General features: G+C 37.1%; 1 protein-coding gene across 13 annotated transcripts in view; it reads left to right on the top strand.

Annotated features, from left to right (window-relative positions):
- The window catches only part of cacna1g (calcium channel, voltage-dependent, T type, alpha 1G subunit), a 192043-nt gene that overhangs the window by 78287 nt on the left and 98309 nt on the right, over positions 1 to 15447 (top strand). For all 13 annotated transcript variants that reach the window (XM_087784348.1, XM_087784342.1, XM_087784346.1 and 10 more), the window contains exon 4: positions 3527 to 3660. In XM_087784348.1, the coding sequence (XP_087640474.1) occupies positions 3527 to 3660 (134 nt within the window). The remainder of the gene's footprint in view (positions 1 to 3526; positions 3661 to 15447) is intronic.

The following is a 15447-nucleotide window of genomic DNA, read 5'->3' as shown; positions in this document are numbered from 1 at the left end:
AATTATGAATCACTGTTGGGTGAAACCGGCTTTTCCATACATACTGCATGAATGCGCTCCAAATACGAAAGAGAATTGTGGAAGAGTGCAGAGCCGAGAAATGATTCCGTCTGAAACGCTTCACTTTAAAAGGCTGGCCTGTGTTTTAGTTGAAAAGACTTTGCATATTTATCTGTTCTCTGTTCATGTCGGGATGACTCATCTGTCAGTGGGTGTCCTGCGCCTTGATCAGCTTCCATGCTTTTCCTTTTATTGTCTCTTCATAACTTGCTTGCTTTCTCAAATCTTTTTATTCCTCAGTTTTGCCTTCAATCATTTCTAATCAAAAGCAGGCACATTAAGGTGAATTTAATTTGGAGATGCCACGATTTCCCGGTTCTGTTTTTGTAGCCGCGTATGACTTGAAGTGTGTCAAAGCGGATATTACTACCCTTTATTGCCCTCTATAGAAACATGTCAAACAGAACATCTCCATATCTATGTAAGTCAACTTAGAGGTCTAAAACTGAATGAATTATTTAAAAATGTTATATTACTTTATAAAGTTCTCCCATGTCTGAAATCTTGGCGAACAAGAGGTAACAATGTTCAGAGTCCATAATGATGTAATAATGGTCTTCACTCCACCTCCAGCCAGCTGTAATCACACCCGGCTTTGTTTATACGATGAGTCCTTGGAGAAGGAGACTTACTGGATTGATGACATGTTGTGACAAGCCTTGATGATTGACCAATGACAGCAGAGAGCGTGTGATTATGTTTAACAAGACTTAATCTCCGGAATAACCTTTTCCGTGGAAATAGTTTTCTGTGAGCGGGACTTAAACCCATTTTCTTATGTTAATATTTAAATGAAGAGAGTTTTGTACAAAAAACACATATCAACACATGGCAAGATCAAACTTAACATGTTATCTTCAGGAAAGCATGTGCCGTATAAGACGCACAATAAAATGTTGTTTTTTTTTTTGCATGGTGTCTGTTTTTTCTAATCTTGTTGTCCTGCTTCTAAGCATGAAGATCAATATTCTTCACACAAGATGATGAAACAATGTACAATGGTCGGGAGGGCTCCCGAAAAAAACTTGAAAACACAATAACATTAAGCAACAACAAAACTGACTGACTCAGTGTTCTGGGAATGAAAGAAAAAACGGTGGATTATTTTGATCAGTCACCTCGTTAGAAAGGGTTCCCAGAATCTTTGAGAGTCCAGTTTGTTCAATCGTGGCTTTATTTTATTGTGTTGTGGCTCTATGCATTTTCTGTCCGCTTTTTGGTTCAGGTTCAACCAACTCGACACAGTGTCGTATATTATTTTGGTAACTCTTTGGATCAGGTACTTGCTGTACATCGTTCTAATCACATTCTTAATGACCATATGTTGGTTCATTACAAAGAGATGCAACCTCTGATGGAAAAAAATAAGAAAACGTTTTTCTCTCTTGTATGTGTCCAGACCATCTGGCCTCGCTACATTTTTCTCTAAACTTCTCCACATGAAAATATATATATATATGTGCAACATTTTAATATATATAAACAATCATTTTATTTCTTATATTTCTTTAGATAATATTTACAGTATACCTTTCCCATCGGTACCGTGGCCAACATTTTTCTTAAGACGCCTTATTAAATCGGTTCTTGGAACTTTATTGTCACACAAGTGTTAGATGAAAAATCCCAACAGTTTTCTTCCTGCTTTGCTTTCAGTTTATTTATAAATCTATGCATCATCATTACCGTAATTATCTCGATCTGTAAGAAGGGTGTTCGTCGACCATTTCTTTTATTTTTATTATTAAGTATTATGAAGAGAAAACATTTATCACTTAGACAGTGAACGAGCTGTTTAACCAATGTTAACTCTGTAGACATGCAGAGGCAGAAAACAGTCGGCCACATGGAACTGTTCCCGAGAAATAAAAATTAAAAAAACCTGTTGGACACAGGAAGACTCTCTTACATCTTTACACTCTTGCTATGAGCTATGAAACAAACGGGAGAATTTAGCTGCAGGGAATAATAAAGGTTGGAAACCAGGACATGGCAACTTTTGCGACATTTAGCGAGTGCTCATGGGAAATGTGGTCTCCTGTCGGGCTAAACACTACCACTTTAGTCCACTGGCGTCGCTCGACTAAAAATCGCATAGATCTGCTTTAAAATATTTCTGATATTTGAGCCAGAAAAACAGCGAAAGACGAATAACTGAAGCAAAAAAAAAGGTGTATTAAGGCCCTCTGCAAACTTATTTTTAAAGACTGACATTTATTTCTTAAACTCAAGAGATTTACTAAATGTTACAAAAACACGCTGCGTTAAAGAAAAAGTCAAATTTTGATTAATGCATCTTGTTTGATAGCAAATGTCAGTTTGTTACAGTGAAGTCTAAAAAGAGTGCATGTTGTAAATGGCAAAGTTAAAAAGTAATGTTGCTGAAGTGACTGAAATAGATTTACAGTTGAAATATTCTGGTAATTTAAACTTTTATATTTAAAAGAGAGATTCTTCTACCAACCACAGCAAAAAGGTTTCAGGTTCACAAGCAACCAACTTGTTTTCTGTGTGAAGTTTGTTATTCCTGTGGATTTCCTCCTGAGGTTTGAAAGCATACTGAGGTTGATACAGTACACTACATTGTGACCTCTTCTGGGTGTCCCTTCCCTCTTGCCAAAAGTAGCTGGGATAGGCTGGCTTAGACCCTGATAAGGGAATTCATCAATTGCTTTAGCAGGCTTGGCTGAGCCTACCCCAGTTTCTTCGAGCCAAAGGCAGAGGACACCCTGGATAGGACACCGGTCTTATGCAGGACACGCAAAGACGAACAATCAATCAGACACTCATACCTACTGACCATTTCCCCAAGTTCCTGATCAACCCCTGTGTGTTTTTGGACAGTTGGAGGAAACCTGAGTCCCTGGCATAGAACATAACTCCACACAGAAAGGTCACAAATTGGCTCCCTCCTGACCTGGAAGCAAACCGACAACCTTCTTTCTGTGAGGTCACTGCGCAGCCGTTCACTGCTAAAGAAATAAGTTAATAAATGAACAAAAGTTTCATATCTAAAACCTAAAAGATTGTTATATTTTGCAAATCAAATCGTAAATATGTAAAAAATGTTATATAATGTACTGATACACTGACTCATCCTTCAATGCAGGATGGATTGATGTGTTGATATATTGCTCTTTTAAGATGCAAAACGGAGTTGTCTGTGTTCTTCAGTTGAGGACCACCGTGATTTAAATATCCCTGTTTAAATTGTTAACAGTGTTTCACAAAGTGCAACTGTTTCCACGTCCTGGCATTTGTTCATGTTACTTGTACACCGTGTTCTGCATGACTTATCCCCAGATCCTTTAAACAGGAGAGCTAATAGTTGAGTAATTCCAATAAAAAGAAAATATATAAGAATTACAGAGCTTAAGTAAAAATAATTGGCTGGCGTTTTTAAAGATCATGATTTCAGGCTCTGTTAACTAACCTTTTTTTTTTTTTTTTTTTCTTCTCCCTCCAGGACTTTGACGACTTCATCTTTGCTTTTTTTGCCATCGAGATGGTGATTAAGATGGTGGCTCTTGGGATTTTTGGAAAGAAGTGTTACCTGGGTGACACGTGGAACTGCTTGGATTTCTTCATTGTCGTGGCAGGGTGAGTAACGCATGATGATTTAGGTTTTTATTTTGAATTTTTTTTTTGTAGCATCGAGCTGCATCACCTGCACACACGGACACTCAACACGACTGTGATTTGATTAAAATGTTATAGAACACTGCCTGCTGTTTTCGGTCTGACATTTTCATCACGCTCCCCTGCTGGTTTTTTATGCCGCCCTTCTGTCACGGCTTCTGTTGTCCATCAGTAGGAACGCAGCATTTCACTTTCTCCTCTGATGTGTTTCACCAAGTTAGCGCTGCAGCTCCGCATTGTAATTAAGATATAATTATGGATGTATCTATTTCAGTCAATGCAGTCCCTGCTTTTTAATTCTGTTGTTTCCTTTTCATTTGTTTGCTGAACTCATTAGATGTTATGTTGTTGGCTGGATTTTGTGTTCTGGCTCTGAGTGCTGTCTTTGTTCAGATGTCCACAACTAAATATGAACTTTGGAAAGTAAGATTTCTATTGACAGAAGGATACCCCGCGTCCCTTAAGTCATTATGAAAAATTGAGAAAAGACAAGACCACCTTCTTGGAGGTTATCCACTGATGCAGAGTCAATGGTTACCACGGTAACCATCCATTAAGCATCTGATAAACCGAAGCAACAGAGCAGAAGTTAACTTTGATGAGGTTCTCTGCTGCTGAAAAAGCAACTTTGTTGTTAGAATCACCCGCAGACTGTTCTCTGATCAGTGGTTTATCTGAGACCGATGCACTGGCAGGTGGTGTGTTGCCAGATACAGGTGGAGTGTAGCGTGTTTTTGGCTCGGAGGTGGAAAGCTGGCGTGAATTTAGCCACATGCTGACTCGTGCTCCGCCTGAAAAAAGGAAACATGAACGCTCCGCTTGGCAGGTTCTTTATTTTACTTATCAGTTCAGGCAGATGCATGTTTGAGTGACATAGCAGCTGGAATTGATGGCATTAGTTGCAGATTATGTCTCCTCATGAAACAACAAGCTTCTTTCTTTACCTTCTTGTTCAAACAGAAATTCCTGACATATACTGATGCCTGGATTTAAAGAACAGTTTTAGCATGTATAGGAACATAAAAGCAAGATACAATGTTGTTGTTATTATTGTTGTTATAGTACATTTTTACAGTTTACAGTAAAAAGAATGTTTTTCAACGATTGTGCTGAAATGAAAGGGTAGTTTTTCATTTAAAATATATATATATATATATATATATATATATATATATGGACTTAAAGCTTAAAAGTGCTAAGTAAATATAGATTGATATGTACAGCTTTACAGTAATTAAAAGTGGCTTAAATAAAAACAGTTAAAAGCCAACATTGTTACATTCATTGTGATACACCACAGTAAGAACACTGCACAAAAATTATTTTTGTTTTACATTTTGTAACTGAAACATTTGATCCATTTATATTAATTTTGTGAATGTGCAATGCCTTAATTGTGGCGAAGGACAAACATTATTAAACATTTTCCTAATTATTTCAGTGATTCGATTGTCAGCCTTGTCGACAATTGTCGTTTTTTTCGTGGTTTCAGCCAAGAATTTTTGGTTGATTTCCAAAACTGGATATAAGTTAGTGATAATTTGCCAGAATGCCATTGTCTTGCTTGCAATGTCTTTACAGATTGAAAAATATATATATATCAAGAAACTGAAATGAAAGCGTTTGGTCAATGTTGACATTTTTAGTTTTATATCAAGAACCTACTGAAGGCCTAGAGGACACACTAGGGTCAACAAATGAATATAGCTTGCATTAATACATAAATACATATTTCAAATAAGATGTACAGTAATTGTGCTCTTAAATGCGACAAAATATTTTACTTGCATCCAGATGATGGGATATCCCAGAGCACCTGCTCTCAAATTGAAATACATCATAGACAAGCTATAGATAACCTAAGAAATATATGCTAAGAAAGTTTTAATCGTAAAGTATATTGCAAAGCAAATTTTCCCACAAATGCACTTATGTACAGTAGGTATTTTACATTCTTTATCACGTGACCAGTTCACTCCAGACAGCATTGTGTGATAAATGTGGACAGAAGGGTGTAAGGCATTTTTAGCATAACAAATAATAATAGTCCCATATAAGGGAATAAAACAATATTTTTTGGAAACTAGTTTGTGCAAAATGTTTTAGCCTTCTGCTAAAATATACTAATACTACCCCAAATCTAAAAGAAAATATTATACAAAACACAATTGTTGGTTGTGGAACGTGAGAAATAAAGAAATTATCACTTTAATCGACCGTGATGGAGGTGGTTTCAGAATGGTTTCTGGGAAAAGTGTGAGATAAGTCTAGGTGCATAAAGCTGATAGTTAACCAAAGGCTTATCCAAGGTGAGACCAAATGACTTGTTCAGTAAGAATCAGATAACATTACCAAGTCAATTATTTGTTTCTCCTACTCAAGAGCTACATGCAGCAGTGGATATTATATAGATATTAAATACATTTTTAGAGATATCATTTTTGATACAAAGTGAAAAGGGTCTCTATGTGGACTAGATGAACCATTCGTCTTAGTGTGCCTCTATCATGTTCTCTAGAGGGTTGTTGTTTAATCATCCATGTTCTTATGTCGGTAATAAAACTTCCTTAACACGTAATTGTGCTTTTCAAACACAACTGAGGACCAAATTACTTCATTTATTTATGCACTTATGTATCGATCAGCTCAAGGAACTTCGGATCAATTGAGAGTGAACACTCTCCAAGGCGCTGCTCTGCAGGGAAAAGGAACGAAGGAAAACTATAGAGAAACAGACGTGTGAACAGAGAAAAGGGCTAAAGATTGACTGAGAAAGGCAGATTGATGAAAGAGACGAGACGTCAGAGTGGCCGATTGTATCGTCTGCCTTGGACCTATTTCAAACTCACTAGTAGACAAAAAAAGACGAGGATGGCATTTATTTATTGATATTGTCTTGGTCTGATTCACAGTAGGTATACTTTAATAACTATCTTTTTTATTATTTTGTGAGTGATTATTCATTCAAAGTGACACAAGGTGTGCACATTCTCAAAGGACTGAGGAGATAAACCCGGTCCATGTCATGGTATGATGACCTTGCCAGTGTGTCCCCTGGTTCTCACCTAATATAGCTTGTATAGTTTGCAACCATTTCACTGCATCAAGAACCGGCTGTAAATAATCATTTACATGCATACACTTTGATGCTAGTCGGAGATTAAAATAGCCACATTTTAAATGGTGCCAGAGTGAAATAATTATGCATTCATTTGCACAAATAGTTTAAAACAGAAACTAGCTGTTAAAAAGTCATTTTGCAGCAGGGTGAGTTTGAGGTGACACAAATGCATTTTCTTGCAACAAGGAACGGTTCAATGTGAGGCATCAATTTTAAAGACCGGCCTTCAGGGTGAGGCAGATAAGAAGACTACACTTTTGGCACTTACTTGGCCGTTTGCTCTTTGAAACATCTCTGGAGAGCATCTACTCATCTTCACATCATCCTTATTTATTTGAGTAACATTTATGTCAAGAGGCAAAAGCAAATGATACGTCAGGACACCTTTCAGTCTCTAATTATCAATACAACTTCAATAATATACAATAATAAACCATCTGACACAACAGAGAACAAACCAAGAACAGTGTTCACAAACTACTTAAATACTACGTGACAAGTTAACGAGAAAATAATATAAATAAAATTGTCCCAATTATTAGGTTCCTGCTTCTTTATAAATGTTAAATTATTGTTTTTTTTATATCAATTTTAACAATAACCGGAAAGAACAGTTGAACATTAAAATAGACTTGAGTCTGGCAAACGTCAGCGATCAAAAATAGCTACTGCCATTGAAACTATGACGGTTTAACAATGGATATTTTAAAACACAAGGTGGCACCTCAAACCTCTAAGTCCTTTTTAAATATTTAACACGGCCGCTTTAATTTCAAAGCCGTGATTGAGTCCCACTAAAGGCATCAGAACCATTTCCCAAATGTCTTCTCCTTTCTTCTCTTCATGATTTATTGATGACACTTTGGAGCGGCTCCAAGTTTGAGGGAGAGCTGGAGGGAGATCTGGTCATGAAAAAAAGTGGTTGGACAACGTAAGAAGGCTGATGAAGTGGAGACAGAAGGACATTTGAAAGACAAAATTTAGATTTCGGAGGACAGACGAAAAAGGTTATTTGTTTTTAGAACAGTTTTCAAGGACATCCATTGAGGTAAAGTTAATTTTAGATGATATCAGACACAAATGAAAGGTGTTTTTTTTTGTCATTAACATGATACAGAAAATATACTTTAAGTTTGAGTGCACCTGTTTTTTTTGAACTCACTGCTTTTTACTCATCACAGCTTTCTGTTCTGGTGACTAACTACTGTTTTTTTGCCCCCTTATTGGTCCATTGATGTAGTGTGTTACACCTCTCATCTCATCAATCCAAAATTAAAGGTGTCTCAAGTACCTCTTGAACTTCTGAACTTTCTAAATGTAAACAATTTAAAGAGTGCAGCGGGTCAGAGAACAGTGATGCCAGAAGAAAGAACATTTTCCTCAAGGAGTAGAGATTCAATTCTGAGGTCAAAAAGCAGCAAAACCCTTTTGTCCTAAGCGATAAAGAAAATCAGATCAGAAGATGACATGTTTTCATTGTGCCCTAAAGTAGCTTTTAGGTGGACAAAAGCCCCCAAACTCTAAAGAAAAAGAATCCAAGGAACATCTGTTTACTGTTGGACTGAAAGAATTGGCTTCAGATACGATTTAGGATTAAATGAAAAGGACCGCAAGGGTAAGGACACAGACAAGGATACATCATCTTTGAGCAATGATAACCATTAAACATGTTGTCCTCTGTCAGAAGTCCAGCAGCTGCTCTGTCACCGTCTCCCCCCTCTTAGTGCCAGACTGTTGCATTTCCCTATTCTGGGTTCCCCTCCATTAGCTAGATTATCCTCCCAGTGCAAGTAGGTCAGAAGATTGACTTTATAATCAGTGTCAGCGAGGGAGAGGAAGAGGGTGTACATCCATGAATGCATCATAAATCTACTTTACAACGGCCCAACGATTTTTGGTGATCAGTCATTTGTGGGGAACCCTCTCTTTCAGCAGGAATCCTACAAGTGGTCGATGAGCAATGAGCAAGAGTACACTCCTACTCTGATGAGACTGGAGTGAAAGGATGTATTTTATGTATCAGGAATATCTCTTGCCATGAATACCTACAGAAGCGGTGCAAACCCAGCCTTTTGTATCAGGATGGATGACCCCAATAATCTCCAGCAGCAGTCGGCCTGTTCCCCAGGGCACAAAGTTAACAAAGCACTCGCTACCACTTGTAGATTTCACACTGTTGCCTGCACGTGGCCGAAGTGGGGGGTGGCTGTTGTAAAACATGATTTGTTCTGTTGACATTTGGATGAGCATATACGTTAAAGTTTAATTGTAAAATACAACTCATTTAGGTAAATGGGAAACTGCTAAAATAAATGTTTAGAATGACCATGTGGATATACATTTCCAAAACAATGGAAAAGCAGTTTGGAATGCAGTACAAAGTTAAAGTGATAAGATAAAAAGAATTGCAACTTCAGCCATTTACTACTCAGTAGTCATGTGGACTTTAGAGTTTGGACGATTTTTATGTATGTGTTCCTTTGTCTTTTTTCCAAATAGACGCACTTAAAAACATCCGAATACCTCCATCTGTAACGTCCTTCTTGTATTGAAGCCAACATGATTTTTCAGGAAAAAAAAAGGTTCAATTTTAAGCTTGTTTGTAGCAGAAGATCCCATTCTCTCAGGGAAAATCTGATACAACGCTTGTGTCAGTGCGCATGCGTGAAATTTACTCTGAAAGACTTCAAGCTTTCACTACAAAACAAGCTTAAACTATAGACTTATTACTAATGGACTTATTACTATTAGAAGTAAGGAGGTAATTGGCTGATTGTTGTTGTCTCTTGGACAAAGAAAAGTAGGCCCTGATCGTTATAGTCATATGGATCTGTAATTCTGTCTTCTCTGGAAATAATCCAAACACTACGTCAACATGATGGTTAGTAGAAAATTAGTGAAATTTGAATTTTTGTGGGAATACCAGTTCACCTTGCTAAGTGACATTAAACTTAATCAGCCAAGATTTGGAGTGACCCCTTTGTGGTCTTCTGATTGACTACTGTATCACCTCTTTTATACATTTCCCATTAGTCAACCAACAATTGCCAGTGTGTCAGGGTTACACTCTGTCAATTGAGTACTTTATTACTCACTATTCAACATTTAGATTCTGTATATTTATATAGCAGACTAGTTCGATCCTGCGAAGACAAATTGTAAAATGCTATCGCTTAATGAAATTTGCTTTTAAGTTACTACTGCGTTGTGATCTCCACAACTTCCCAGACTGTATTTATGAATACATATAGTTTTTCTGGCTGCAGTTTACATGAAAGCTTTCTGAATCTGTTGCAGTGGGCTTTAGTAGGTGTGATGAATCAGGGATGCACCTGATGAAGTCGTTACATTGATTACAATGGTTGTGTATCAGCTTTGGCACAGTACACACATTTAAATTCAGGGTTAAGCTTTAATCAATGGGGACAAAGTATTCACACATTTCTGAATTGGAGAGATGGAGAGGTTGGCCAGGCTCAGAAGGGGTGGAAACATGAATGGGAGAGTGTCTGGTTGACGAGCCAAAACAAGTTCAGTTGTCAAAGTTAATCTGCTTAAATTGTCTGTATCAGATTCATCAAAAAAATAAAGCAGAACAGACCATGAGCAATTGGAGAACATCTTTAGTTAAGGTTGTCTGGGAATGACCAACTAGATTAAACTCATAAACGCATAGAACCAATCACTCAATATCAGTACAAGAGGAAAATAAATTTGCATTTTAAATTCACATAGTATTTTCAACTAAGAATCCACTGATTTGAACAATGAACACATCATGTCATTGCCTACAAATGAAGGAAAGAGATGGTTAAGTGTTCAACCATGACCATGAATGGTAAGTTAGGTAACATTTGGGTTGGCTAAAGACTGGGTTTGATGGCGGTATTTGTTTCTCATGAGAGTTTCAGAGAGATTCAGCATTAAAACAACCCTTATGTTCTGCTTGACACATGATTCTATGTTTGTCTGGTTCAGGGTATTCACTATTCAATATCATCATCATTGAAGGACATTAATGGACTCCACCAATCTAACTTGAAGACTTTTCTAAATATGATGTATGAGGAGCCGATTAGTGTTGCAAGATGTCACTTATTACTAGTCTAATTGATCCATCCTTCATAATATAGTAAGCATTGAATCAAAACATTTTTTTTTCCTGGTAGGACATTGGAGAGTTTATGCATTAGCTAACATTAACAATAAGTGGCCATTGAGCATATCTCACATGGTCCCAAGTCTCCGTTATAAATGTTATTTAACAAGATGATGTAAAATACACAACATTTAAAAAAGAAACAAGAGCAATAGTACAATTAAACAAACAAAACAAATTTGTCTATTGTCTTATCATTTCTGAATACTAAAAATGTTTGCCCTGTCCGTGAAGAAATTCCCAATTTTGTGTTGAACTGGCTGGAGATACAAATGCATTTATTTCAAACTTCTTTATTTGGCCCAGAAAAATTTCTGGCGTCAAGGAGTTTGTTCTGCATTGCACATTTTTGAGCACTTTCTTTCTCCACGACACTGCATGGAGTCTGGACTAATGACCTTTAAAAAAAAAAGTGGATACAGGAGAAATGGAAACTACTCAGACTGCAAGTCCTGACACAAACCAAGACTTCTCTTCCTCAGTTCTGGCCTCAGTTCATTGAATATAAATCATTTTTGGATACAGCATCAGAGAGCTTGGTTTGCTCAGCTACAGTGTTTGGCTGTTAGCCAAGGAAGTAGCAGAAACCTTTCTTTTCATTGCGTATTTATTGTGTCAAGCAGACATTAAAGTTTTTCACCCTGTATGCACGGTAAAAAGGTCTAAGGATAAAAAAAACTACAAAACTGAACATTACATGTGCTATGAATTGCTGTGTTGTCTTTCTCTTAGAGCATTATAGCCATATTGGTAGTAATTCTTACATTTACCAAATTTGTTACATGTCCTCAATTAAAACAATTAAGTCAATTATCATGAAGGGCATCTTATTTGAAAAGCCAACTCTACTGACATGTAACTCTCTCATCATGACATTGTTTTGAAGTTATTACTTTATAAAGTTCTCCCCCTTCTCAAATTTTTATCGAACAAGAGGTTACGAGAACTATGACATAATAATGGCTTCACTCCTCCTCCAGCCAGCTGTAATCACAGCCCGCTTTGTTTATACAACATGTCCCTTGAACGCGGATACTTCAAGGATTGATGACACGCGGTGACCAAACCTTGATGCTTGACCAATCACAGCACAGTGGGTTTGGTTATTGTAAACAAGATTTAATCTCCAGAAAAGTGTTTTCAGTGGGCATGGCTTAACCCAATATCTAATGCTAATATTTCAATGAAAGGAGAGTTTTGTAAAAACGGACACATACTGATTATACAAGTACAAGATCTATTTAAGACACACTTGAATCAACACATTAGTTGCCCATTAAGTTTAAATTTATGTTAATTTCATCCAATACAAATGGAAAAAAGAAGAGGTTATTGAACACGAAACTGTTGTTAGACTGAGCTGAGAGTTTATCATGAATACTTTGAGTTAGAGATACCCTTGACAGGTCAACAATGAAGAGCACTAAGACACACGTGCACCTACAGTACCTACACACATATGCACACATATTAACAATATATAGTGACACAATTTAACTTAACCAGGTTAGCGCTAAACCCAGAGTTCCCTTATTTGGATTTTAACCATGCACCTTTTATTAACCTATTAAATTAACAATCAATAAGTAGGCAACACATTTACTGGATCGTTTGTTTCAAACTTGTTGTTGTGTCTCCGAAAATACTAGAGGGAATCTTTGATGTCACTTGTGGAGCATCTGTCTTCGTAGAAACCCGACTCCGTCCAGGAGCTTTCATCGCGTGATTTATAGGCTTCTCCGTGTTGTCCTTGCAATGATTACGATGCATCAAGATGTGCGAAAGCATCATGTGTGTCAAGATGTTAAACTGTTATTTTGTCCTTGAATCCATCCGTGTGTCTCGATCCTGTTTGTGTGTATCGATCTGGGAATTGTGCTCACGCAAACCCCCTCAGAGGTTGGGCCTACCCCTATCCTGCTTTTCATTTGCGAACGCTCGGCCCGCTGCCCGTCTTTGTATCAGCATCATCAACACTGGCGAGGGCTTTGACGAGAACGGCACATAACTTCCTGTCGTTCTCTATCATTTGTTTAATATGGCTTCTTTGTGTTTTTTTTTTTTTTTTTTTAATCCTTGCATTCCAGATGATAGGAGACGGGTCAGTTTTCTCTAAACGCTGCAAACTTCATCTGGCTCTCATCAGAGGCAGCAAGTGTTTTTGCATGGACTATTTTTCAACAGACATCATTCATCATCCCCTTTTAAGTTTGTTTATGAAACTCAGTCTGATGGAGAATTACCATGATATTTTTACTGCCTTGCCCTGGGGAATTTTGGTGGCATTTAACATAATTTTTCCCATTGTGTTATTACAATATTACCAGCACTTTCCCATTATGTACTTAAACACAGCAGTGGAGTGATGCAACTACTGCATTTGTATCTAGATTCCGTTTTACTAAATACATATGCATCTTGGATGTGTCTTATGAACAAAATAAATTGTAGTTTGGACTGTTTTCTTCAATTTAAAGAGATCATTTATTATTCTGTCATTACATAAATACAAGTCCTGATGTATCAATTTCCTCAAAGGTTACTGTGTCGTTCAGAAGCAATTTTTCTTCCCCGCATGACTCTGATTGGCTGGATTGGCTCCTGAGTAAATGTCAAGACCAGAATATTTAAAAACATTAATCATTTCACTGACAGATTATGCTTCTCAAAAGACTGCTTTGGGGTTAGCAAGTCATTCTCAAGGATATATTTTCATTTTTTCCGCTACATTAATTTTAACTTGCAAAAGTTTGAAGAAAGCTTATTTAACCACAAGTTCAACATTGAATGATTTTATGCTACTGTTCTGTTCGTAGCTTCAACACACTCCTTTCAAATATACCTTTTAAAAGATCTGATGCCGGGATTTCTGGCAACATTTCTTCCCTCAATTTTATCACACCTTTACAGCCATCTTGGAAGACAACCAGGGATTGCTGTTATTAAAGCCCATGGTCTCAATCTACCACGATTATTTATTTATAGGTTTGTAGAGATGGTGTTGAGTCGTTTATATAGGCTTTCCGTGTTTGCTCAGATTTCTCTCCTCATGGCTTCGAAAACAAGAAGGTTCACTAGTGAATGGATAAGTCCACTAGTTTGAAAGATGGGATGGATTCCACAACACAGGAATAGAGCAACAAATACAATCTTATAATGGAATTTTCAAAGGAAATGTATATATATATATATGTATATTTTATTTTAATTAAATGGTATTATTATGATATTGTGGCATTATTTATTTTTAAATGTATGTTATAAAAAGATAAAAATACATTTTACAGCTGATAGAGCCTGATGTAGATACTGTATGTAGTCACCATGTTCAAAAGCCAAGACTGTGTTTAATAGATACATGGTCAAAACGAATTGTAAACATTTCTTGGAAATATTTTTTTTAGAAAATTGTTTACAACAAAACAAGCAGTTTAGTTTTTTCCCCTAATAGTAGCTTGAGTAATTGAACTATTCTTGAAGGGTAGAGAGGAAAGTGAACAACTAGAAACCTAATTTTCTAATGTGTGGAGCACCTGAGGAATTTAATTTTGGTTTCATGCATTTGGCGGTTTATTTTTTAATGATCAAAGGTGACGCTATGAACGTTCGTGTTATCTTTCGAAATTTTCTAAAACGATCTAAGTCTCTTCATTGCATATACTGATAAAATGCTTTACATAAAAGACTCGAGAACAAAACATTGCAATGGTTTCAACCAGTAAAAGCATGTTAATTTCACACAAATGTGTTCCTGAATTACTCACTTCTATTTTCCAATCAGTACGGCTTTTTATTAAGTTATCCATTTTCCTTCTTTTTTCATAAATACTGTCATCCCTGAGCGCACCTACACGCATACAGTCGGCCATGTGTTGCGGATTTGTCCGACAGACGGACTCTGTTCGAGGAGGGAATTCCTTCACACTCCTTCAAGCTGCACATGTGCACAGCATCTGCTCCGCACACACACGCACACAGACACTCATGGAGAGCCAGGTTGTGAGACAAAATGATAAACAGCGATCCAAAAAAAAAAAAGAAAGAGCAGAGGAAAATATTGTCTTAAGAGATATCATCTTTTGATTAATCCATTTGAGCCTTTAAACGTCTTCCTGTCTCTATCTGGAATTCTCGCTTTTTTACCCCAACATCCCTCCGTCAGTCTCAGGCACGCAGACCTTCTCGGAGACGTTCGCTGCCGGCCCCTTTGAAGGTCGATTGTGCAAGGGTGCATGTGAGACGACACGCGTGTTTATCGGACACACAAACATTGCGTGTATGTTCGCTCTATATACAAGCGCGAACACATGCAAGGCACTTGTATTCCAACAAGCGTTAAGAATAAACGCATTTGCTCTGCCAGGACACATTTATTGCTCTCATCACTGGAGAAAAGAATGTAAACATGATTCGGCTCATTAGAGGATTAATTACTACCGGGGCAGCAAGAATGAGGATGTCGTGATAG

Source organism: Callionymus lyra, chromosome 2 (genome assembly GCF_982586985.1).
Source record: "Callionymus lyra chromosome 2, fCalLyr1.hap1.1, whole genome shotgun sequence".
In the NCBI taxonomy this organism is placed as follows: Eukaryota; Metazoa; Chordata; class Actinopteri; order Syngnathiformes; family Callionymidae; genus Callionymus; species Callionymus lyra.
The sequence above is the reverse complement of the archived record's forward strand: the minus strand, read 5'-3'. Positions and strand labels throughout refer to the sequence as shown.